This window comes from Cladophialophora bantiana (genome assembly GCF_000835475.1).
Source record: "Cladophialophora bantiana CBS 173.52 unplaced genomic scaffold supercont1.25, whole genome shotgun sequence".
In the NCBI taxonomy this organism is placed as follows: Eukaryota; Fungi; Ascomycota; class Eurotiomycetes; order Chaetothyriales; family Herpotrichiellaceae; genus Cladophialophora; species Cladophialophora bantiana.
The window spans coordinates 172,758-195,380 of record NW_015971599.1 but is presented as its reverse complement, the minus strand read 5'-3'; the positions used below and the strand labels follow the sequence as shown (position 1 = coordinate 195,380).

General features: G+C 50.5%; 6 protein-coding genes across 6 annotated transcripts; 2 read left to right on the top strand and 4 right to left on the bottom strand.

The window, feature by feature from the left end:
• Positions 1 to 457: 457 nt before the first annotated feature.
• Z519_12001 (uncharacterized protein) lies at positions 458 to 4,346 on the top strand (the record flags this gene model as incomplete). The annotated part of the gene is made up of 2 exons (XM_016769709.1): positions 458 to 4,059; positions 4,133 to 4,346. 2 exons carry the CDS (start codon positions 458 to 460, stop codon positions 4,344 to 4,346), a joined length of 3,816 nt encoding a protein of 1,271 aa, XP_016614034.1.
• Positions 4,347 to 6,305: 1,959 nt separating this feature from the next.
• Z519_12000 (ATP-dependent RNA helicase dhh1) lies at positions 6,306 to 7,850 on the bottom strand (the record flags this gene model as incomplete). Its single annotated transcript, XM_016769708.1, has 1 exon — positions 6,306 to 7,850. The coding sequence occupies one exon, from the start codon at positions 7,848 to 7,850 to the stop codon at positions 6,306 to 6,308; it is 1,545 nt and encodes a 514-aa protein (XP_016614033.1).
• Positions 7,851 to 9,722: 1,872 nt separating this feature from the next.
• On the bottom strand, positions 9,723 to 13,410 carry Z519_11999 (uncharacterized protein; the record flags this gene model as incomplete). Its single annotated transcript, XM_016769707.1, has 3 exons — positions 9,723 to 9,774; positions 9,823 to 13,100; positions 13,153 to 13,410. The coding sequence occupies 3 exons, from the start codon at positions 13,408 to 13,410 to the stop codon at positions 9,723 to 9,725; spliced, it is 3,588 nt and encodes a 1,195-aa protein (XP_016614032.1).
• Positions 13,411 to 13,571: 161 nt separating this feature from the next.
• Z519_11998 (uncharacterized protein) lies at positions 13,572 to 14,597 on the top strand (the record flags this gene model as incomplete). The annotated part of the gene is made up of 3 exons (XM_016769706.1): positions 13,572 to 13,616; positions 13,679 to 14,481; positions 14,540 to 14,597. 3 exons carry the CDS (start codon positions 13,572 to 13,574, stop codon positions 14,595 to 14,597), a joined length of 906 nt encoding a protein of 301 aa, XP_016614031.1.
• A 265-nt stretch (positions 14,598 to 14,862) lies between these two features.
• Z519_11997 (uncharacterized protein) lies at positions 14,863 to 18,309 on the bottom strand (the record flags this gene model as incomplete). Its single annotated transcript, XM_016769705.1, has 1 exon — positions 14,863 to 18,309. One exon carries the CDS (start codon positions 18,307 to 18,309, stop codon positions 14,863 to 14,865), a length of 3,447 nt encoding a protein of 1,148 aa, XP_016614030.1.
• A 448-nt stretch (positions 18,310 to 18,757) lies between these two features.
• Z519_11996 (uncharacterized protein) lies at positions 18,758 to 20,137 on the bottom strand (the record flags this gene model as incomplete). The annotated part of the gene is made up of 1 exon (XM_016769704.1): positions 18,758 to 20,137. The coding sequence occupies one exon, from the start codon at positions 20,135 to 20,137 to the stop codon at positions 18,758 to 18,760; it is 1,380 nt and encodes a 459-aa protein (XP_016614029.1).
• Positions 20,138 to 22,623: the final 2,486 nt, after the last annotated feature.

Here is a 22,623-nt window from a genome sequence, read left to right as displayed (position 1 = left end):
ATCAGGATTCGAGTTGGTTCTAGATTTGGGTCGTGAAGAGGTGATGGTGAAGACGTGCGGCGAGGCGGATACGCGAGGCTGAGACACTGACGTCACCGCTGCCGCCAAGTAATTTTTTGGGGCACAGCCTTGTGCTGCCTTGTGCAGCTTGCAAGACGCGTGCAAACGCGATCGACACATCTGTCAATTGCTCAATCTCTGGATATTAGATCCTGTCTGCTTTGATGGTCTCTTCTGGCAGCCTACGGTGATTGGCAGTATCTGTTCAAAAGCAAGCAGCAAGCAACAATCAAGTCCTGCCATCCCAAAAACTTCAGGACGATCCGCGCTCCGTACCTCATCCTCTTTCCCTCGAAACAGCAACCCAGCGATTCGGTGCCGGGCTACAGTTCCCAAGTCTGCAGGACAGGAATTATTATCCGAGACAAGAGAAGGCGTTACATAGCCGCATGGTGCAATGAACGAAACACCGCGACTGCGGTCGGCTTTTCCTACCACTCCAAGAACAGACCCTCGACGCCGAACCTTCAACAATGGTCGCTCAGGTCTGGGGTCACCACCCCCTTCATCCTTTCCTCAGAGACCATCGCCGATAACCCGACCTGTCCAGACTCCTCCCGAGACGGCAGCCTCGTCCTCGCCGTTGATACCGACAGAGATCGTCGACGTCCCCTCCCAAAGATTTTACGTTTTCGCATTTTATATTGCCCTAACGGCGTGGAGGCTGTACAACTCCTTCAATGTGGAAAATGATCTGGATTCGACGTGGCTTTTTCTGAAGTGGGTGGGAATCGATGCCGCGTTCTTCGTGGCACTGCCAGCGTTTAAGATACCCTGGTTAGAGTTCTCGTTTCCCACAACTTTCACATTATGGTTGCTGCATGCTATCGCAAATGCTTTCTTAATGTACAAGATTCCAATACCATTCGTGACATGGTTAGGGGCCCTGGTTAAGGTGGCCTATGACCGCGAACTTTCAATATCAGAACACCGGGTGAAGCCAGCTGACATTCTACACAACTCCTCGATCATTTTAGGAAAACAAATCATACACATCCTTCCGGAGGGTTCTGCCATTCTGAACCCCGAGAAGAAGGCATTTTGCATTGATGTCTCTACCCCTTCGGTTGAACTCCCTATTCAGATCAACCAGACGACGCCTATTTCTATTGAGCTTCAGCGGGTTGATCTTGAGACAGATGAAGTCGAGACCATCATCATTAGCGGCAAACAAGCTAGACAATTGAAAAAGCAGGCAGATAGCGGTCATCACAAGTCGGATACAAACACGCCTCGGACCCTGCATTACCCGGTCTCGAAGGCAGGCTTATACCGACTACATCGAGTTATTGACACCACAAAGCTGGAAGTGCGGAAAAGAAGTTTCGATACCGCAGTTGTGCAATGTCCGGTGGCGAGCATCTCGACCGAGTCCAAGGACAGGTGTACGGGGGAGTTAAGCAACATCTCTCTGCAAGTTACGGGTGTCCCGCCATTTAAAGTCAAATACAGCAAGACAGTCAACCACAAGCAGTTCAGTTCCATTGTGCAAAATGTGCAGCCCCAGGTGGATCTCGATATTGTCTCTGGCGACGAGTCTTTAGGTGTCCTCGATCCAAGAAGACCACAGATGGGATGGACAAAACCCGCAACAGAGTCCTTCGAGATTAATGAATCTCTCCACCAGAATGGAAGCCATTCTTACACCATTGAAGAAGTGGAAGATGGACTCGGGAACAAGGTTGTCTATGATGCAAGCAAACCGAAGGACGTCCATGCTCCACGGATTCAGAGCTTGACTGTGCATAACAGACCTCGAATCATACTGGGAGGCCTCAACTCGGATCGGCTACTCCGAGTCCCTGAAGGAACCTCGATTACTCTGCCTATCCGAGTCCAACAAATGGACGCATTGCACACGTCAGACTGGCCGTTGAATGTGAAGTACAGCTTTGTCTCGGATGACGAGGGGGAAGTTGTTCATTCCGAAGAGCATGTACATGAGATGGCCAACCGTCGTTCCTTGCCTCTGGTCAGTGCGCCTGGAAGATATAACCTCGATTCTGTCGACAGCCAGTACTGCCATGGGGAGGTTGTTGAGCCTTCATCATGCTTACTCGTCAACCCTCCTAAACCCAGTCTCAGTATGCAATCTGAAGACATTTTTGACAAATGCGCCGGTAACCCAATTGGCATGTATGTGAACTTTGACTTTACAGGCACTCCGCCTTTCAAAGTTAGGTATACGACGAGCCACCGAGGGGCTGCTTATCCAAAAGTGCAAGAATTCTCTGGCATGCGTGGTCAGATGGAATTGCGCGAAAGAGCAGCCGGCTCTTATACCTACACAATCCATGAAATCGAAGACCAAGTGTATGGCACCGTCTCACTGAAGGACCAAAATCTTGTCCTTGAGCAAGATATCAAGCCACCAGCGTCTGCGATTTTTCACGGAGACAGTCGTGCAATCAAGGCGTGCCTTGGTTCGTCCGTCTCCGTTCCAGTTAGACTCTCAGGTCAAGGACCATGGGACCTGGATTATGAGCTGGCACATGCCGGCAAAAGAAAGAAGCATCACATCCACTCCGAAGAGGAGCTATGCACGATCGATCTTCCCCCGTTGGCAGAAGGAGGGAGCTATTCTGTCATTTTAACCGGAGTACAGGACAAATCGCGCTGTCGCGCGACGTTGCAAGAGGAACGGAAGATCGAGGTCAGACAAGAGCAACCACGAGCAGCCTTTGGCGATATTGATGGCAAACGGTCAGTCTTGGCGCTAGATGGCAAGTCTGTCAAGTTACCATTGCGACTTAAGGGATTCGCGCCATGGGCTGTTAGACTACAGAATCTGGACGATGAGTCTGACTCATTCGAGCAGATATTTAGAGACCCAAACGCAGAAATCTCGATCGACCGTCCAGGTACTTACGAGATTGTCTCTGTTCACGACAGTTGCCCAGGTGTGGTTGATTCAAAAGCGAACAAATTCCAAGTCAGTTGGATACCCCGGCCGGAGTTATCACTCAGAGATTCATCTATTGAAGAAGAAGGGGCCAGGGGCTTCCGTAAACCCGCAGTATGTCAGGGCGACGAATCAGTTCTGACCTTCGGGCTCACTGGCAGTTCCCCCTTTCACCTCAAATACCAACAGAGATTTCAGCCGGTCAAAGGGCCTTCTGCAGTCAGCAACAAACCTGTCACCTTTGCGGGTAGTAGTGCCCAGATCAATCTTGATACCAGTAAAGCTGGGGAGTACTTTTATGTCTTCAACGAACTCGGTGACGCCCGCTATTCTCCCGACAAGAAGGGATTCACGCCAGTCCTTCTCTCACAGCAAGTGTATCCTCTACCGTCAGCGAAGTTTGGCCAGGCAGGGAAGACTTACGGCTACTGCAAATACGACCCGTCCTTCACAAACAGCGCAGAGGCCGAGATCGAACACATACCGATTACCTTCACAGGCACAGCCCCATTCAGCGTTGAAATTGCCATTGTCCACCATGGTGTGTCGACTCGCCCTGAAATCATCCGTCAGAAAGACATCCACACCCTCAGCTACTCATGGCCGCTTTCGCGAGCCACCCTCCATCTGGGCACACATACCGTTTCAATCCGCTCTGTCAAAGATGGCCGTGGCTGTGAAACAATTCTCGACTCGGATCCATCTGCGGTTCGCATCCATGTCTCTTCGCCACCGGCCATTATCCCGCTCGAGTCGCAGGAACATTATTGTGTCGGCGAGCACGTCTCGTTCTCCCTGAGCGGTCAAGCCCCTTTCGATGTCTTCTATACCTTCCAGGGTCGGGAACGAAAAGCGCGCGTCTCTGGTAATGAGTTCAGACGACTTGCCGAGTCACCAGGAGAATTTATCATTACGGGTGTCAGTGATTCGGCAATGGGCAATAATAAATGCCGTGCAAGGAAGGATATCAGGAAAGTCATTCATCCGTATCCGACAGTGGAGATTGGGAAGGGGAAGACAGTGGTTAGCGATATCCATGAGGGCGGGGAGGTGGATATCCTGTTTACGTTTACGGGTACGCCGCCTTTTGAATTCACGTGAGTATCCTTCATATTTTCCCCATGTAATGCTAAGGGAAAGATTATACTGACATCCGACGGCACGAATCAGGTATACCCGCACCGAAAATCTCAAGAAAGGCAAGGGAAAGCCGCGTATTCTTGAGACGCGCCACGACACATCAGATGAATTCAGCAAGATGATTCGCGCCAGCGACGAAGGGATCTACGAGGTTGTGAGCATCAAGGACCGATTCTGTTCATATACCAAGCCTAGTCACAAGGCTGGCGGTGCTGGCGGCGGTCAGAAGTTGTTGACCTACTGAACCACGATCGACAAGATCAAACAGGAAGGGTCCGTTCTCCACAATCGACCCTTCTTTCCACATTTCAGGGACAGTGTTATGTGATCCTCTTCTTTCTAGTTGGCTAGATCTGGGTTGCGGAACGGGGAGGAAACGAGGAAGAGAGCATCATCCCCAGTGTCTCAAACTGGGTCCAAACCATGTGTTGGTTTGCTTGGACATCGACAATGGAGCCCAGGGATGGCCCATACATACGTAGGTCGCACGGCCATGCACGCTTGTATGCATGACTTCGATCTCTGCGAGAGCCGCAGTGTGCAGCTCACTACCTAGCTAGCAAAGGCCCAGGGGGTGTGTACCCTATGTTGTGTGGTGTGGCGTGCTGGACCGGGTTACCGACCCATCGGGCCCATCTACTTGATTTCAGTTTCTCCTTCGCCTACCTGTACATACAGCACTTGTACCAACAACGACGACTAATTAAAGAGTGCATGCCAACCAGCGAGCCAGCCAATTACATGCATACATAGCACGCCAGGAGGCCCGCCGTCTGAATAGCCCCGACTGGCTACATACTTAGTTGGGTATTTGGGTAACATCGAGGCAATCAAATGGCAGGAAGAACTTCTAGATTCAAAACTGGAAGCTTCTTTTCTTTTTTCAGAGGAAGAGGGCAACTTTTTCATTGAGCAGATTCTAAATCAAGTGAGGTGCGCATGGAAAAGACCAGATACTTGAGTTTCACCTGGCCTCGTCTCTGCGGAGCTGCCCCGACTGCTTGTCTAGCCACTTCCACCCTCCCAGCAACCAGAATCGCAACAGTTCTTTGACCGTAGGCTCATGACTTTAATCGACTTTTTGCCCGATTATTCAGTCACTGTGCAATCCATTCGCAATTTTCGTTGATCTGCTTCTCTTTCGTTGGCAGTTTTTGTAGGCTGTAGACATACAAATCACACGAATGTTCAGGATGTTCAGGCTATCGGCTTTCCTCCTATTATTTTTTTTTCTTTTCTTGATTTTTGTGTGAAAATGTTTCTGGGTCTGCTTGCATCTGTCAAGCGGTAATTTTCCTTTTCTGGTACCAGGGTAGCCTGAGAAAGAATGTCCGCTGTCGAATTGAAAGAGATTCGATGACAGACGATTGTCATGTTTGGTTGTGAGAGTCGATGCCAGGTCCTAGCAATGGGCCGCGCTAGGTGACATCAAGTTATCGAAGAGAGGAAAAATCGAGGGAGGATTAAGGTTAGAGTGTTGTTTGCGTATATGAGATAGGAATGTAGCGGGATTGGGTATGGGAGCGTTGATATTTTTGGGTATGTCGTCGTTGTCCCTGATTCTAAGTATCATGTCTGTGAGTGGGTCGAAAAGGTTCCGGCTGTTCGCCGGGACTGATGTTCAAAGGCTTGATATGCGCCGGGCATGGTCGATGAACAGGTCATTCCATGAGACTGGTGTTGAAGTTGATAGAGTTGAACAGGATGAGTATCGAGTATCGTGCTTGTGATGGGAGGAGTCATCGTGTGGCTGGTATTTCCGAGATCTGAACAAGAGAAAAGAAATAGCCAAGTAACGCCGTGCAGATCTACCATCTGAATGAGAACCTGCACCGACCTTCACCGAAACTTTTGCGCCAGTTGTCCCCGCGACCCCAATCAGAACGTGGCTCTTTCAAGACATGTAATGTCATAAGCCATAAATCCCCGACCGAGGCGTGCTCGGCAAACAAGCTGGTAGCCTGCCGTCCATCCGTGCAATGGATCCAGAAAACACCCATCCCAAGAAAGGAGGAGAAACTGTACCAACGCTGTTGTACAGATCTGATAGCAAGGAAAACCATATGAGCCAGCCATTATTGAAAACTCCCAGCTTGCGCATGTCGCATGTCATAGACCTTCGTGACCCTGGAAATGAAGAAAACGCCGTAAACAGAAAATTGAGAGAAGAGAACCGCCGTTTTATCAAGAATCAAATCTCAAACTAGTGAGCGATTTGACCCACGGGTGCTGCTGTCGGCTGCTGAGGATGGCCTCCACGGCCGCGAGCACCTTGACCTCGACCCCGTCCACGGTATCCACCACGTCCTTGGTTATTGTATTGTTGCCCATATCCATTTGACTGATTTTGTGGTCTCCGAGCCTGCTGGTATTGACCATTGGCGTTCGTGGCATTGATATTTGCAGTTGGGGTTGCATTGGACGCGGTGATCTTTGGAATTTGTGCTGGAGGAGGCATTGCGCGAGGAATGGTTTCGGGATTGTCATATACATACAAGCTCTTGTCAATGGATGGAGGAATTGGCTGGATCTCTGTACCTAGCTCTTGTTCGATCTTGTATAGGTTGAAACGGTCATCCCAGTTGATCAGGTTGATAGCGAGACCACGGTGGCCAAATCGCCCAGAACGGCCAATACGGTGGAGGTAAGTTTCCGCATTCTTGGGAAAATCAAAGTTGATCACCACATTGACAGCTTGTATATCAATACCACGGGTGAGGAGGTCCGAACACACTAAATTCCGACAGACACCGGCACGGAAGTCATGGAAGACCTTGTTGCGATTCTGCTGCAGCATCTTGGCATGAGAGTAGAAACACGAATACCCCAATTCCGTGATTTTCTTTGCAAGAAGCTCGACCCGGTTTGTGGAATTGCAGAATATGATAGATTGGTTGATCTGAAGCTTAGAGAATAATGTATTGAGGCAGTGGACCTTCTGCTTCTCCTCGACAAAAGCATAGTATTGGGTTATACCACGCAAAGTCAGCTCGTCCATGAGGTTGATTTCGTAGGGGTTTCGCATGTGTTTGTCTTTGAATGTCTTGACGATCATCGGGAAGGTCGCGCTGAAAAGCATGACTTGTCGATCTTTGGGATGGAAAGAAAGGAGCTGCTCAATGACAACTGTGAATTCCGGGGAAAGCAGCTTGTCGGCTTCATCCATAACGAATATGGGACATTCGGACAAATCTGCAACACCTTTGCTGGCAAGATCGAGGATCCTGCCAGGGGTGCCGACGATAATATGTACTGTCTCCCCTAGTCTGATGATATCGTCTTTGAGTCCAGTGCCACCTGTTGTGACCATGACATTGATGCCTAAGTGCTTTCCAAGTGTCTTGCAGACCTGAGATGTCTGTAAAGCGAGTTCTCGAGTGGGCACAAGGATCAGCGCTTGGGTTTTGGGGTTTTTGGGGTTGATTCGTTCCAGGGTGGGAATGACAAAGGCTGCCGTCTTGCCAGTTCCGTTCTTTGCTCGGGCCAGGATATCTCGGCCAGTGAGCGCCACGGGTATGGTTTCTTCTTGGATCGGCGAGGGTTTCTCGAATCCGGCTTCGAATATGCCCATCATCAATTCACGCTTGATATAGAAATCTTCAAATTCCAAGCCTTTGGTAGCGGTCACATCTTCAGTCTGTTGTCGGGTATCTTTTGCTGGGAGGTTGAGCGAGTCTTTCCAGTTTGCCTCGTCTGCGCCATCGGTCAAAGAGGCTTTGTTGAGCTGTGCTGCTAAAGCGTCCGTCATTTTGGGAGGGGTCTGGGGGCTGTGTAGTGAGGGAGGGATGGGACGTGGTTTGTTGGCAGCAGATGTGTCTGTCGAACAACAATCTCTCTTAAGTCACGAGGTTTGTCGCGGTGCCCGGAGAGAAGGCTTGGGAGAGGACAGAGAAGGCCGAGGGCAAAGAGGTAGGATTGTTCGCGGGGTGACACCTGATTGTGGCGGATTGGGATCTGGTCGCTCTTTGCGGTGGAAGGGTTTCAAATATGTGTTGGTAGGACGAAGAGGATCTTTGAGAGGATCAGACGGTGTCGAGGAGTACCTTTGCCCTGTGCAAGTAGAGAAGTTGAGGTGTGAGTGAGTTCAGTTGCTCGAGTTCAGAGTCAAGTTGGGAGGGCAACTTCTTTGTGCCTGGTCCGCGACTGCAGATCGCAAGCCAGCGCCAAGACCAAGGCATAAACCAAATCTTGCCGTTTTAGGCAACGCGCTTTGTTCGACTCGCTTCGACACTGTTTCTTCAGACCATTCATTCCATTTACGCCCTTCTGTACTCATATTCATCATATCAGTCACGGCATTAAACCTGTTCATCTATGGTGCCCTGTCAACACTCCAGTCTTCTCAGATCAACAGACGCAGCATTTTTGTCCCAGCTTGCCGACAGGCAGCAGAAAGGATCCACAAATGCCACCTCTCAGCCTCAGCCTCACTGCACCAGCCACCTTGCTAGCCGCAAAGGTAATCCTCCAAATTCTACCATCATCGCACTTTTAATTACATAGACAGGTGCAACTTGATGGACAAGCTCCGGGGCCCCTCGGCCCTTTGCAAGGACAACTGCTCGGTGTAAGCCACTACCACACGTCCCCCCCCCCCAAAGGTCAATTCGCTTCGCACCTTCCTCTTACACAGGGCAAGACACAGCCACAATTTCTTGTCTTTGAAATGTGGATTGTGGGATTTTTGGTGGAATCCAGGGCCTCAAGATTGCTTTGTTGCGGGAAAAGAGTCATCCTGCGAGACAGGTTGGGGCCCCTCATGGGCTGAAGGTAATGTAACGCTGGCAGTGGCCGTGAGAAATTTGGCTTCTTCGAATCGTTGCTGTCGCGATGTATGTCCATGCTCGCAACCGAACCAGTTGTCGACCAGATCCTGGAGCGTTGCTAGAGGACTGAAACGAGAGCCCTCTGTGTGTGATGCCGTTCTCCCTCAGGATCTATCGGGATATGGAAGACAGACATTGGCAAAGCTGTGCGCGACCAGATAAATAGTCGCCTGAAACAGCTTGCTGAGACTCGCTGGGTAATGGCTTTCCCGACAAAGAGAACTGCTGCCAGAAGATCGAGACGACAGTCGCACGATGCTCTATCGCAGCCCTGCCACGAGTCACCACGGCTCCGGTCTGTGCAGCTTAAATGGGCAACCGCCTCCACGCACATGCTGAATAGAATCACGACTGTGCTCTGTTGACCGAGAATCGGAGGAATCCGAGTTGCTAATATTCGGTGAAGAGCAGAGGGTTACACAGAGTCAGGTGAGTCCACGAGGTTTCAGACACGAGCCAAAACATTGATGTGACCCGCATAATGGCCCTTGCGTGTTCACTTGTTTACAGCGCATCCTACGGAAGCAGCTTCCCCCGTGCAGCCGTGGCTCAAAGCACATGGCAGTCAGCCGATTCGAGCATGTGTGAACGTTCGGGGTGTCCATAGCAGCACAAGTCGGTACGACGTTCTTTGTCTGTCCCACACGCTAACCGCATCTTGGTGCCAATATCAACACGACCCAGTGCAATTATGCGCGAAAGTCGACGGGATCACTTCCAGTCCTGTAGCGTTTCGATGAACAGCTTGACACTCGTCGGTACTCATTCGCGACGACGATAACGAGATTCCACGGTCATGGTGGAGCGAGAACGAGCCTCGTCTGGCCTCTCTCTGGCGGAGCAACCCTACATACATTAGCACCTGTGCACAAGGTACGACGCCGTTCAACTTACTCAATGGCGCAGACATCTGGAGCTCTCTTGATGTCAGATTTGGTGCCTGGACTGATGAGAACGAATTGCCCGCCACTGCTGTGCCTGGCTCCATCGATCAGCAAGTTGACGCTGGTAATTCTGTTGACTGCATCCATGAATACATCAAATTCGTCGAGACATCGAATCGGGACACCCATGGCATCCCAGATAGAGAGCAACAGACAAATCTGGGAGAACGACTTCTCCCCTCCGGACAGAGTCTTCGCGCTTCGCCCGGTACCGTCACGTCTCGTAATATCAGGCTCGACGGCAATGTCCATCTCCTTCCTCCTATGATCGATATGGAGCCTTCCACGGAAACCTCTCTCGCTCAGCTTGTGAATAAAGCCTGCCCTTGCTCTAGCAGTGATGTGACCCCGAAACAGCACCCACCGCCTTCTCCGCTCTGCAAGCGTCCTTGTCAATTGTGATTGAAGAGACTCCAACGACCTCATTTCTCTCTCGGCGTCTTTATATGCCTTGGACCACTTTGACGCTTCAGCGGCAATGTGGTCCCTATCACCGACTTGAGTCTGGTACTTGCGATAGTCTGCAGCGAGCTTCTCGTGCTTTTTGTTCAAGCTCTCAAAGGTTTCCCCTTTATCAAGGTTGACCCGTTCACATACCTGCCGGGCTTGCTCTGTGAAACTTGCAATCTTTTCATCCATTTCCTGCTTCTTCCGTTCCAATGAGCCGCGGTCTGCTTTGGCGTCCTGAATCATAGACTCGGCTCGATTTTTCTCGTGCAAGTCATGTGCACGTTTCTTGCCGGCCTTCTGAGCTGCCAACTGCGCCTTATGAGCCATGGCTTCAGCATCTTTGATGCGCTCATCCAACTCCTTGCATTTTTGAGTTGCCTCTCGAAGCTTCTTTGTCTGCTCATCAAGGGCGATGACAGAGTCTTGAAAAGAGCTCTCGTGAATGACCTTTTGCTCCTCAGCTTCGCGTAATGACTGGCGTAAGGCTTCAAGCTTTCCACTCTCAACGCTGTCATCTTTGATGGCCTCCTTCAAACGCTCGACGTTGTCTTCCGCCCGCTGCACTGCGATTTCGAGTTCTCTGTTTCTGTTTGCATGTCGCTTGAGGGCTTGTCTTGCCTTCGCATGCCGGTCCTGAGCACTGCGAAATTCGCTTTCCGCGCGAAGCCGTTGGGCCTGGCACTCAGCCAGTACCTCTTGTTGCCGTTGTATAGCTTCATCAATATCTGTTTTCATCCTCGGAGTACCTATAAATTCGTGCACCGGATCTTGAGCTGCGCGACCGTTTCGATAGGACAAGACGGCGCCTTTGACCTTGCTGCCTGGGCTGAAGCAATAGCATCGTTTAACATTGCGCAAGGGCGGTCCCTCCGAATAGAGTGCTTTCGAGGCTTCAGTCAAGTCAGGAATGAGAATGCTCTGCTCAATCTGGTTGGAGAGAATGAGTTGTTTCCTGACTGCCTCGTTGTCAATCTCCAAGACACTCAAGACAGTGTCGAAGCGGGGATCCGGTAGATGTGGCTCGATGTTCAGTGGCAGACTGTTTGTGATAAAGATAGGCAAAGTACACTGAGTCCGTCGCATGATGTTGCTCAGTAGATTTTCGTCCCGCTTGCTGGTCACTATAAATCCTGAGAGTGCGCTGCCAAAGGACTTTTCCAAAATTGAAGACCATTCTGGTTTCAACAATTTAACGTGCTTTCCTAGCGGTCCTACGGGAGCCTCCTGAAAACCCCTTTCCTGGTGCAAGGCTCGTAGGAGTTCTCGCATTCTGGGATGGAAAGCAAGATCTTGAGAGTTGCGGTTCTCGGTCAGCCGCTTGAGGTTGTTCTCCAACTCAGTGACTCTTCGTTCCTCGTTCTTCTTCACGTCTCCAGTTTCGTTCTCGAGCTTTTGCATTTTGTCAATGTCCTCAAGGTAGATTTTTCTCTGATCCTGGTGATCATGTAACTCTGCTTCCGCTCTTCTCACTGCTTCTGTGGCCTCCTCCAGTTCTTTAATGCGGCTAGCAGCACCTCCCCCATCGAGCTCAGCCAGCCTTTGCACTTCCTGGTCAATGGCCTCTTTCTTCTGTGTGATTGTTCTGTCGGTACTGACCAAAGCGTCACGGATTTGTCGTTGCTCAGCCGCTGCTTCCGAATAGTTCTTTTTCATTTCCTGTTGTTGAACCTGCTGCTCATATTTCTCATCTTTCAGGCGCTGAATAGCTGTATTTGCTTCGCTATACCTCTCCGCCGCTGTAGATGCAATTCTAGCGGATTCCTGGTAGGCACCGTCGAGTTCTTCAGCTCTAGCTTCGGTGGCCGCTATCTTGTCGTTCGCTTCTTGAATCTCTTTGACATATTCATCTCGAATGCCCTCCTGGATTGCAACTTGGGCCCATGTCAGTTGTCGGCGATAATCGCGCAATTTGTCACGCATAGCCTCATATCTATCGGAAAGCGCAAGCTTATTCGCCGCGGTGTCCGCCTTGCTCTTTAAAACTTTGAGATCCGGGGCTCTGGCGGCGATTTTGGCGCTGATATTGTCGAGTTGCTCTTCGATGATTCGGTAATCCTGATCAAGCTGTTCGAGTTGAACGCCCTTCATGAAGAATTTATACTTCTCGACCGGACTCGAGCTTGCAATGAATTGGCGCGCCTGATCTTGCGAGAGGACGGCCATGGGGTTTTCCATCTGCAACATCATATGATCGCAAATTTCTTCAAGGTCAGACTTCCGCGTAGACACCACACGGCCTTTTTCCGACTTGAGCTTGTAGCCACTACTGCCATTGCGCGAGATATGGCGTTCAACTTGAATCGTCTTCCCATATACCTCAGGCATGTATGCATTTTCACCCTGATTCTTCAGCCTGCAGATGATGCTGGCGTGATCTGTTCCTTCTTTGATGAAGTCTTGCAGGCGAGCGCCTCGGTTCGTTGACGACGCTTTCCCTCCTAGACATAGGACGATGGCAGTCAGGATCGCACTCTTTCCGCTGCCGTTTTTGCCGCAGATAAAATTGATCAATGGGCCAAGTTCGTAAGTCATATCCTCGTGACACATAAAATTCTTGAGTTGGACCGCCTCCAAAATGCCGTATTCCGCAGGTTCATTATCACCATCTCCTCTGCTTCTGGCCTCGATAGCTTGGGTAGCTGCAAGCAAAGCCTCTTCGTCGTCTTCCTGCTCGCCATCAGAACTGATCTCGGAAGGAGGGGTACTGGCGGCCTCGCGATCGCTCGAAATATCACGACCGATGGACGACTCGTCACTTGTAGTTCGTCTCCTCTTATTCTATCTTCTTGTCAGCGTTATGAGCCCTCGTGTCCTTGAGGGAATACCATACGGAAGAGCGGCGCGGGGGCGACGACTCTAGGCTGCTTTCATTGTTGTCGTCCCCGCCTGCTAGCCTCGAGCGTTTCTGAGGCAGCATGACGGTGTGTCTTATGAGGTCGAACTGCTTGTCGAGGAGGGAGAATCCACAGGGATTTTTGGGGTTGTTGAAGCTGGGCAACTTCGGAGTCGCTGGCTGTGGAAAATGGTAGGCGCGGTCGCGGGCTGACGTTGACGCGTTACGGCGAGGGGGCGAGCGCGTGGTTCTCATTGCCGGCTAAACTCCGGATGTGAAATCACTCCCCGATGTCGCAAAAGCGTCTTGAAAGCCCTCCTTGCCTCGACGGAGACTTGCACCTATTTCACTCTTTGTGCTCAGCCATAGCTTTATTTCGCAGGATTGACGCCCTAACCGCGGCATCTTTCTGGAGAATGGCAGCTGCTTCGGCCACCAACGGGGAAAAGTCCAAACCCAAGGTATGGAAGACTTTGTGCAACGACTTGGCGAACATAACAATCTAACACTTATGTCCTAACAGCCGAGTGCGCTGCGCTCGATAATAGCTGGTTCGACGGCTGGGGCAGTCGAAATTGCTATAACATATCCTTTTGATCTCCTCAAGACAAGATCGCAGCTCAACCGCCGATTACCAGACTCCAAAAAGCTCCCGTGGCCTCCTTTCCCTTCGAAAGAATGGTATACTGGGTGCACAACGGCGATCGTGGGGAACTCGGTCAAGGCAGGCGTTCGATTCCTCGCTTTTGACACATATAAACATATGTTATCAGACGAAGACGGTCAGATATCTGGACCTCGGACGGTTGCCGCGGGGTTTGGTGCTGGGGTCACCGAATCACTACTGGCAGTAACCCCATCAGAGTCAATAAAAACACAACTGGTAGACGACAGGAAGCGGGCACAACCAAGAATGCGCGGTTTCATCCACGGGTCCATGGTGATCGCTCGAGAGAAAGGAATTAGAGGGTTTTTCCAAGGGTTCGTGCCTACAACAGCGCGACAAGCCGCGAACAGCGCGGTTCGATTCAGCACCTATACGAGCCTCAAACAATTTGCCGAAGGCTATGTGGCGCCAGGGGAGAAGCTTGGATCTCTGACGACTTTCGCACTGGGAGGCATCGCTGGTATTGTTACGGTGTACACGACCATGCCTCTTGATACAGTCAAAACGCGAATGCAGAGTTTGGAGGCTAGGCAGGTTTACAAGAACACTTTTCACTGTGCGGCGACAATTTACAAGAATGAAGGCATATTGACCTTTTGGTCCGGTGCATTACCACGACTAGGTCGTCTCACTCTAAGTGGCGGTATTGTCTTTACGATGTGAGTCTCCTCCGAACGGTCATTCAAATGAGAGAGATTCTGACTGTGATCAACTCAGGTATGAGAAAACTATGCAGCTTCTAGACCTCGCAGATCCCGACAGAAAATACATTTAATAGAGCATGAAGGAGTTTGGGGCCTTGTGCAAAGGAAAAGCACTGGTGATTTGGCGGTATCATGCAGGAGTTCAGGGGTGGTTCTCAACACAGAAGACGAAAGCAGATATTTGGAGCAGACCCATGACCCTTGCTGACGAGCTTCAAGAGGACCGTGGCGACATAATAGGGAAAAAAGCGGGAAGGCTGCAGAAATAGATGGACCTGAGGCTTTCCATTCTCATTATGAATGATACCCAAATTACGCACCCTACAACACACGTTGTCACTCCTTGACCTTGATCTTCCTGGCGATGCCTTCTCCCAACCTTGCCATCTCTGCCAGTACTCCGTCCCTGTTGAACACACACATGTCCTTCCCTTCTTCTGCATCGCCGTCAGAATTGACGGGCACACTCGACCACCCCAATCTCACCCTCCACTCCTTCCGTCCCAGGACGTTGGGCTTCCACAATCCCGCAATCACCTGTCCACCGTACTGATCGTAGAAGAACAACGCCGCCGACCCGAACGCGTGGTTAAGATCGCGCAGATAGAGCTCGACGGGGTTGTATCCGATCGATCCCACGTCCATGCTCTCGGCTATTTGGAGGTTTTTAAACTCTCCTTCCCCGTGCGTTGCGTCAGACTTCACTTTGGCCCTAGCTTTTCCTTTGGCGGGCTCGATTCCGCGAGCGACAGAATGTTTCAAGTAGATCAGAAAATCAAAATCGCGCAGCGGACTCTCAAATAGCCCTCTCCAGTGGTCTTCTGTCATGCCTGTACCGTTGCTCTCGACCCGATCAAGCGCCGCACGCGCCAACGCGCTCAACCGACCCGCAACGACGCGCGGAGGGTGCCCATTGACCGTCCATACCGTCCCACTCGTGTCGATATTTGTGCCCACGAACCAAACCACGGTATTCATCTGTGGATCTAGTTTCCTCCACGCCTCGAAGCGGTTTTGGATCTCCACGGCTTGCGCCGCGGTCAAGGAGTCTTGCGAGACACTCAGATCGATGATTAACGGCGAATAAGCCCAATCCCATCTAGCGAGGAAATGTAGACAGCGCAGAAATGCGGTTGTGACAGACCCGGGCGCACTCCACGGTGCAGGCTGGAGGAAGATATGGGCGGCCACGAGTTCGAGAATTTCCTCAGGAATATGTTCGTGAAGGAGGAGATGGGATGACACCCATTTCTTCAAAAGGCGGATTGTACTCGACAATGGTGGAAACCGGGTGATCAGGTTGCGGATCGTGGTTGTATGGATCGGTTTTGCCTGGAAGTCTCGTTTGTATGTAGCCAGCGCGATTGAAAGGGAGTCTCTCGAGGTGCCATGCAGAGATTTATCCGCCAAAGCGGTCTGGATGAGATGAGCCTCCCGATCATGGTAAATGCGGGCACGGAAGCAGGTTGGACTGATGCCGGGGGCTGGGGAAGGAGAGATGATGTCAAGGAACGAGGTATTGAGGTGGCTCGTTCTAGCGGACTCTGTATTCTCAATCCCGACACGCGTAGTGAGATTGGGATCGTTTGAGTTGAGCAGCTCAGAAAGCTTGAGGAGGAATGCGATTTTAGTGTGTTGGATGGCCGGGAGGGAGTCTGGCCATCTTGTGGAGGAGTCAAACTGGATAGTGATATTGATGGGAGATGAAGTTGATGGGAGCAATGGATGAAGCGTCGAGCTTGAACGTAAGACTGGATCCGCGGGAGAAACTGAGCGGATCGGTAGCGGAAGACCTTCGAGATTGTGCAAACTCGACGTCAAGGTCTGAAAGGTTGAATTGATAACGCGGAAAGCGTCTTTGGGCGTAAACCCTGATGCGCTGCTGCCCTCTCCCAGAACAGTGGACTCTACATCCCGTGCTCTTGTTTCGACCGAGCTCGGTGGCAGTTTGAAATGCAGGGCTGCAATATGAGTAATGATCTGGAAGGTAACCGGCCGGCCTGCTGCCCACACTAGACTTTCAGATATACTGCCATCTTTGAAGCGGCGCAGCTCTGCCTTTTCGCCCCAGAACTCCCGAAATTCGGTAGCTTCTTCCTGTTCATCTGCGGATGGACCACGATCAACAAGGCGGCCAACAGTCTCTGGATTGGTGAGCAATGCAATGCGCAACTCGTAATCTTCCTTGCGGTGAGATGGGTCCTTGTTGACCGACCAACCTGACTCTTTAGGCATTTGGAAGTCGATCAAAGTTATTCTGTCACCTAATCCTTTCATTAAGACCCTGTGCATTTTCTGCAGAAATTGTCGTTCATCTGCAGGTGTCGACAATAAGCCTGCAGATATTTTAACAGAGTATATTTCGTCGTACTGCAGTAAAGGTATTGCGACATTCAGGATAAAAGTTGCATCAAAACCATTCTGATTGCGAGAATTGACTGCAGCTAACGACACTTGAGCGTGGTGACGCAGGGATTGATATGACCAAGGAGACATCTTGTAGAGGATATTGACACCCGTCTCTCCATCGTAAAGAACCGGCACCTCCGAGCGTGGGAGATCGAACTTAGCACTATTGAGAAGCATCGGTTCCTGCAGATCGCGTCCGCCAAGGATCTGAAGCATGGCCTTGAAAATTTGGACACTGCTGTACTGTTTTGAGAACAATGGATGGCCACGGTGACCTCCTCCGCGCGTCAACAGTGCGCATGCTAAGGTCCACTCCAAGAAGCCGAATCCCCCAAGGCGAACGGAACTGGAGAAGCCTCGCTGTCGTAACCAGAGTTGGCCGATCCGACATGCTTCATCAAAGGATGGGCTCCGTGCTGAGCGGACTAGGTGGTCAAAGGCTAGAAAGGATGCTGCGTACCGGATAGCACTGTTGTAGAATGGAGTTGACTGGTCACTTTCTTCTTTACTGGCCAACGTTTCTTGCCTGAGACAATTCTTTGCAGGTAACGTCTTTGCTATAGGTATCGACTGGTTTGGGAATCCCACAGCAACCTGGAACTTGAACTTTAATAGATTTGCATCCTTGGCCACGAGGTCGATGACCGGCAAGAGATCGACATTGTGCTTGTGTGTAAAGGAGATACTGAAATCACCTCCCTCACTGTTCTTGATTGCTGAAGCAATGCAAGCGAGATAGAATGCGGCCTTGTAGCACGCCCTGTTGTTGAGATAGTCCTTCTCCTGTAAGACACCATCAGGCATAATAGCTGTAACCTCTATGGCGTTCTCATCCTTGAGACTCAATCCCCATGGTAGAGCACCACCAACCAAAACTTGTTTCGGAGCCACAAAACCGAACTTGTAGTTTGTGTCTTTCGATGGTCGTGGTTCCGGAAATGGCACCTTGATTCCTTGCTTGAGAAGCAACCCCACGGCATCCGTTGCATTGACGGGCGAAATTTCCGGAATGTCTCTGATGAGTGATACAAGCTTGTTCGAGATAGCGATCCATCTGGGTCGAAGTTTGTCATAATTTGGTGTCAGCTGGGCATTCAGGTCAGTAACTTGAAGCCCGAGAATGGCTGATTTGTTGATTCCTCCAGTTGGTAGCACAGTAGACTTCAGCGCAGATGTTTGACTGGATTTCGAATCTCTATTCTGGAGAGGTCCCCTCGAAGCTAGACGACTTTTTTGGAGGTTGTCTGGAACATTGTCACCGCCACCGAGACTGGAAGAGGCTTCGGAAAGGTCGACATCATCCGCTTGCGAATCATGGCTGAGCTTCCGCCTCTTGGCCGAATACCGTTCATCCGACGTATTCTCGATAGACATGTCGACCGCTTGTTTGTTGTTTGCCGCCTCTAAGGTGTCCTGAGCATGTTCAAGAGATCGCTCTTTGAGTACCGGGTGCCAGTGATCACGGCCGCGCGATTTCACCTATTCTCACTAGATTAATTTCGTATCATGATCGTAATCGAAAGTTATGAGGAGTTCATGTCCAAGTCGTCGATCTTCCAAAACTTTTTTTGGCTGCCAAGACGAGTATTAATAAAAACTGCTCGCGTCTCACCCCGGATCAGGCTAGTAGGCCGAGGGCCATGCCACGGGGAGCCAAAGTGCCTAGCGCCTGGGCGTGGACTCGCAGCCCACGCCCGCGCTTCCAACCATACCCAGTAAGATCCATAGCTTTCCATTTCACCTTCCCAGTACACGTGTGATCAGCAGCATAGGGGTATGTGATCTTTTGTCATAGCCTTCGTGGTCGCTGCAAACAACCACCTCAGTCGCGGAATGCTAACTTGGGCCCTGTCCATTTTCGCTTCAACCCCTGAAAAGGCATGTCAATCTGCTTGAGCTCCGAATCACCTCTCAGACGCGCAGCGGGTGGAGTCGTGTCGGTTTCAACAAGGCTTCGCTGCTGTCTCCAATTATTCTGTCGTTGGTTTGACGCTAGAAATCTTTCAAGAGCATCGTTGGACGATTCAGGGATAGCAAATAATGGATCGACACCGCCCTTGGACGAATCCAAGCACGAGTCCATGTAGCTCGTGTCGGAAGGGGAATGATCATTGCGCAAAGGTGACATGTCATGCTCTCCATGAAACTGCAAGGATGGACCATCCGAGATATGAAACAGAAACTCGGGTTCGTCCAGTCGCTCCGAGGAAAGTGTTTCCGCTGATACCGAAGACGTTGACCGAATGGAGCTCGAGTCATCCTTCGACGTCACAGCAACCTCACTACGGAAGACTTTCGAGTTATCGTGAGCCACCATGTACTCTGGGAATCGCTTGCGAGGCCGAAAGGACCCATTGATGACGCTGAGCATAAAGTCGTTGTTGGGACATGCTAAAAGGTCGATCAGGTATTGATTACTGCGACCTTTATTCAGTGATGGGAACGGGTCCATGTAGAATATAGAGCGCTGTCTTTGCGCGAAAATACTGAGATGACTTGGAAGGCTCCTGCAACTTCCCGAGCGAGCAAATTTGACAATTGGTGGTATTGCCATCCGGGTTCCTTCATCGTCAGCCCCGGAGCAGTAGCATTCGTATGCCAATATCCTCGATAGGATGTTGCGTGATTGCCTTGTGAAGCCAGTCCATAGTCGAAGCAGAGGATGGAAAGGGTTGTCTGTGGGAACATCCCAAGTGCATGTCTTCATCGACACTACGACGCGATAAACAACCTCTAGCGCATAAAGGACTACAACCGCATGCGCCTTTATGCCGTTCTTTTTTCCAGCGTTCTTCTGGCTGACCTTGGTGCAAAGTATCGCAAATTCTGAGAAGAGCATCTGTAACCGGAAGGCCAAGGTATAGATCATTTCCACGGATAAGAACTGGGCTAAGCCAAAGTCCAAGGCCGAACCAATGTCGACTACGGTGTTTCCCAGGTTGTGAAGAAGACAGAAATAACCAGTGAATAGCCTGGCAGTCGAGAAGAGATCATTTTCGTCGTCAGAAAGTTTGTAAGACGTCTCAACGGAGTAAGCTTTTCCCCACATAGATTCTATTACAAACAAGTCGAGTTGGGGCATGCAGATGGCTGGGGCACGGAGTGAAGCCTGATCCGTTCCAGAACCGACAATGATGGATCGCATCGTCAAGCGAGGTTGGAAGACAACTAGACGGTTACTGCTGAGATAGTGTCTGGACATTCTGTCCTCGAATACTAAGTCAAGTACAATTGGTGCAACAGCTCCGAAAGGCAACGGCGAGGCATTGAGATACTTCTTTCGGAATGGAGCAATGTTTTCACCCAGGTCACGGCACAAGAAAAACCAGAGTCTCCAGTCAAGATACGGTATATCCGCCAAAATAGGAGGTGTTGCCTGTATATCAGGGAGAATGCTGCATCGCTGGCACAATGGATAGCCCGGGCATGGACGGTGTTTCCCTTGTCGATCCGACAACATAGACAACGACGTTTCCTTTTACGCTGGTATAGAGGATCTGCACAGTTTCCCGTAAATCGGAAACTATCGCTCGATTCCGGATTTCGGGGGATTTGCGAGATGTGAGGAGCGCGAGTATTAGTGCAAATGGAAAGTCGCGGATCCGACAAGGCGTTGTGATTGAGTATTTCGGTCACTTCTTGGGGGAAAGGATGAAAGCTAGCAGCCGCTCCGACCAAAGCTGTATTGATTGGGAGCTCGTCGACGATATCGTGAACAAGTGGCCTCGAAAAATCTTCCTGGCCTTGGTAAATGTCGGCATGAACACTTGCCCATATCCTTGTCTGGGTGAATTGTGTGGGGCTCAGGTACTGAAATGCAACCGCAGTTCCAGTCGTTGGTGCACAAGATGACTTCAGAAGTTGAGGGAAGGTCGCAGTCTGAGTCTGGCATTGCATTTGAAGCAGCACTGCCCGCAGCATACAAGGTATGATCAGAATGCTCAGGTGTTTGTTGTAGGGGCAGGAGTTCCAGCTGATTTTCATTCTCGTCATCCATATTGAAAAAGGCAGGCAGCAATTGCGGACAAATAAGATTGGGGGGAAAGTGCATAAAGCAAAAGTAACATGGAGAGCGCCGGAAGTAGACAAATATTTATATCCCAAGGCGCCTCAAGTTCGTGCCCAACTTTCTCTTCGTGTGAGTTAATGGGAGGTGCGTGTGATAGAGTTGAAACTGGGACTGGTGCCCGCATTTACAGGGGGATATTCGTCGCTGAGGGTCTGAATCATTGGGCAATCGCAGAAGCTTGGCATTGAAGCGACAATTAGCGCTGCGATATTCCGAAGCACATCCAATGTATCAATCTCATTGGCTGTCTCTCATTGGCTCTCTTGCTCTATGAGGGTTCTATTGAGTATCCAACGTTCTGTATGAGCCTCTGCATTGGCGTCCAGCATGAATATTTTCTTTTTCTTCTTAAGGCTCTGGCCTCATGGGCCCTGCGATATTCCGATCATGGGCCTTGTGTGAAGCGCTCCTTTTTTAGCAGCTCGCAGTTTAACACGTCACTGATTCGGAATATCGCTCTGGATTTCGTGCAAATCGAACTCGTCGGACAATAAGCTCACATCTATAAGTCACTCGATGCTTCAAAGCGACCCGATGAGAGGAACTTCTTGTTCTCCAACCATAATATCAAATGCATAGCGTCGGCGTGCCCTTCAGACTCGCGCAACAACCATCGTTCCAAAATTTCGATCAACATCAGCCGCCGCATGCAACTTGAGATGTCGTCGGGCTTTGCGTACTTCATTGCTGGCACAATCTTGGCTACGTTGCTGGCTGGAGCCCAGACCTGGTACTCCGCTCGCCAAAGAAGGGTTTTCTTGGGTATGTCTTTGATCGTATCCCGTCAGACACAATGGCTGAAAAGACCCCCGAGAGCAACTGCGAGCTTCGTTTCAGCCGAGTCAAGTGTGACTCGGCTACAGGCTTGTCCATTGTGGCACTCCTGTCGATGCAAACCAGGGTAAACCCAGCCTACTCCGCCACACCGTTCTGCTCCCTATTTCATTTGCAGCATTCGACAGCCATCACTTCCCCATTTAGTAACTAAAACAACCCGGATCTCATAGAGAGGAAAGCAGGGATCGAGAGAAGCCAAATGACAGAGCATCATACGCTAAGAGAGTGTCGGAAATGCGATCCCGGAGTATTCCCCCCGAATACACACGATCTGAAGCCCGTGGACTCTGCAGCACTGTCTGAACGTATGGTGAGGGCAAGGTGCTGTTGATAAACCAGAAATCATAGGATACATCATTCATCTATCCAGGCTGTCCTTCTGCTGGCACTGTTACACCCTAACCGAACTCCTCGTTGTCGCTGTCGGCCCTTTGAACCAGGAAGGTGTCTCTTCCACCTATGACTACCTAACCGAAATCCACATCTTATCTGGTCTGCTATGATCTACTCTACTCACTCCGGTGCTGTGGTATCATGGAAATCCATAAGAATCCTTAGCATGAATATCGAGGACTAATTTCGAGGTTTACAGGCTTAGACTACTTAACTATTAGGTACTTAGGGAGGCCCGTCTTCGACATCATTTTAGCAGCCCTAACCGTTACTGGGCTGTTTGAGCTGCCCTCCTAAGGTTGGGTATTAGTCTGCTGCCCGCCCGTATTTCTTATCGTTCCATCATTGACTTTGTGCATTTCAGTAGGATATGTTCTATGTTAGCTCTC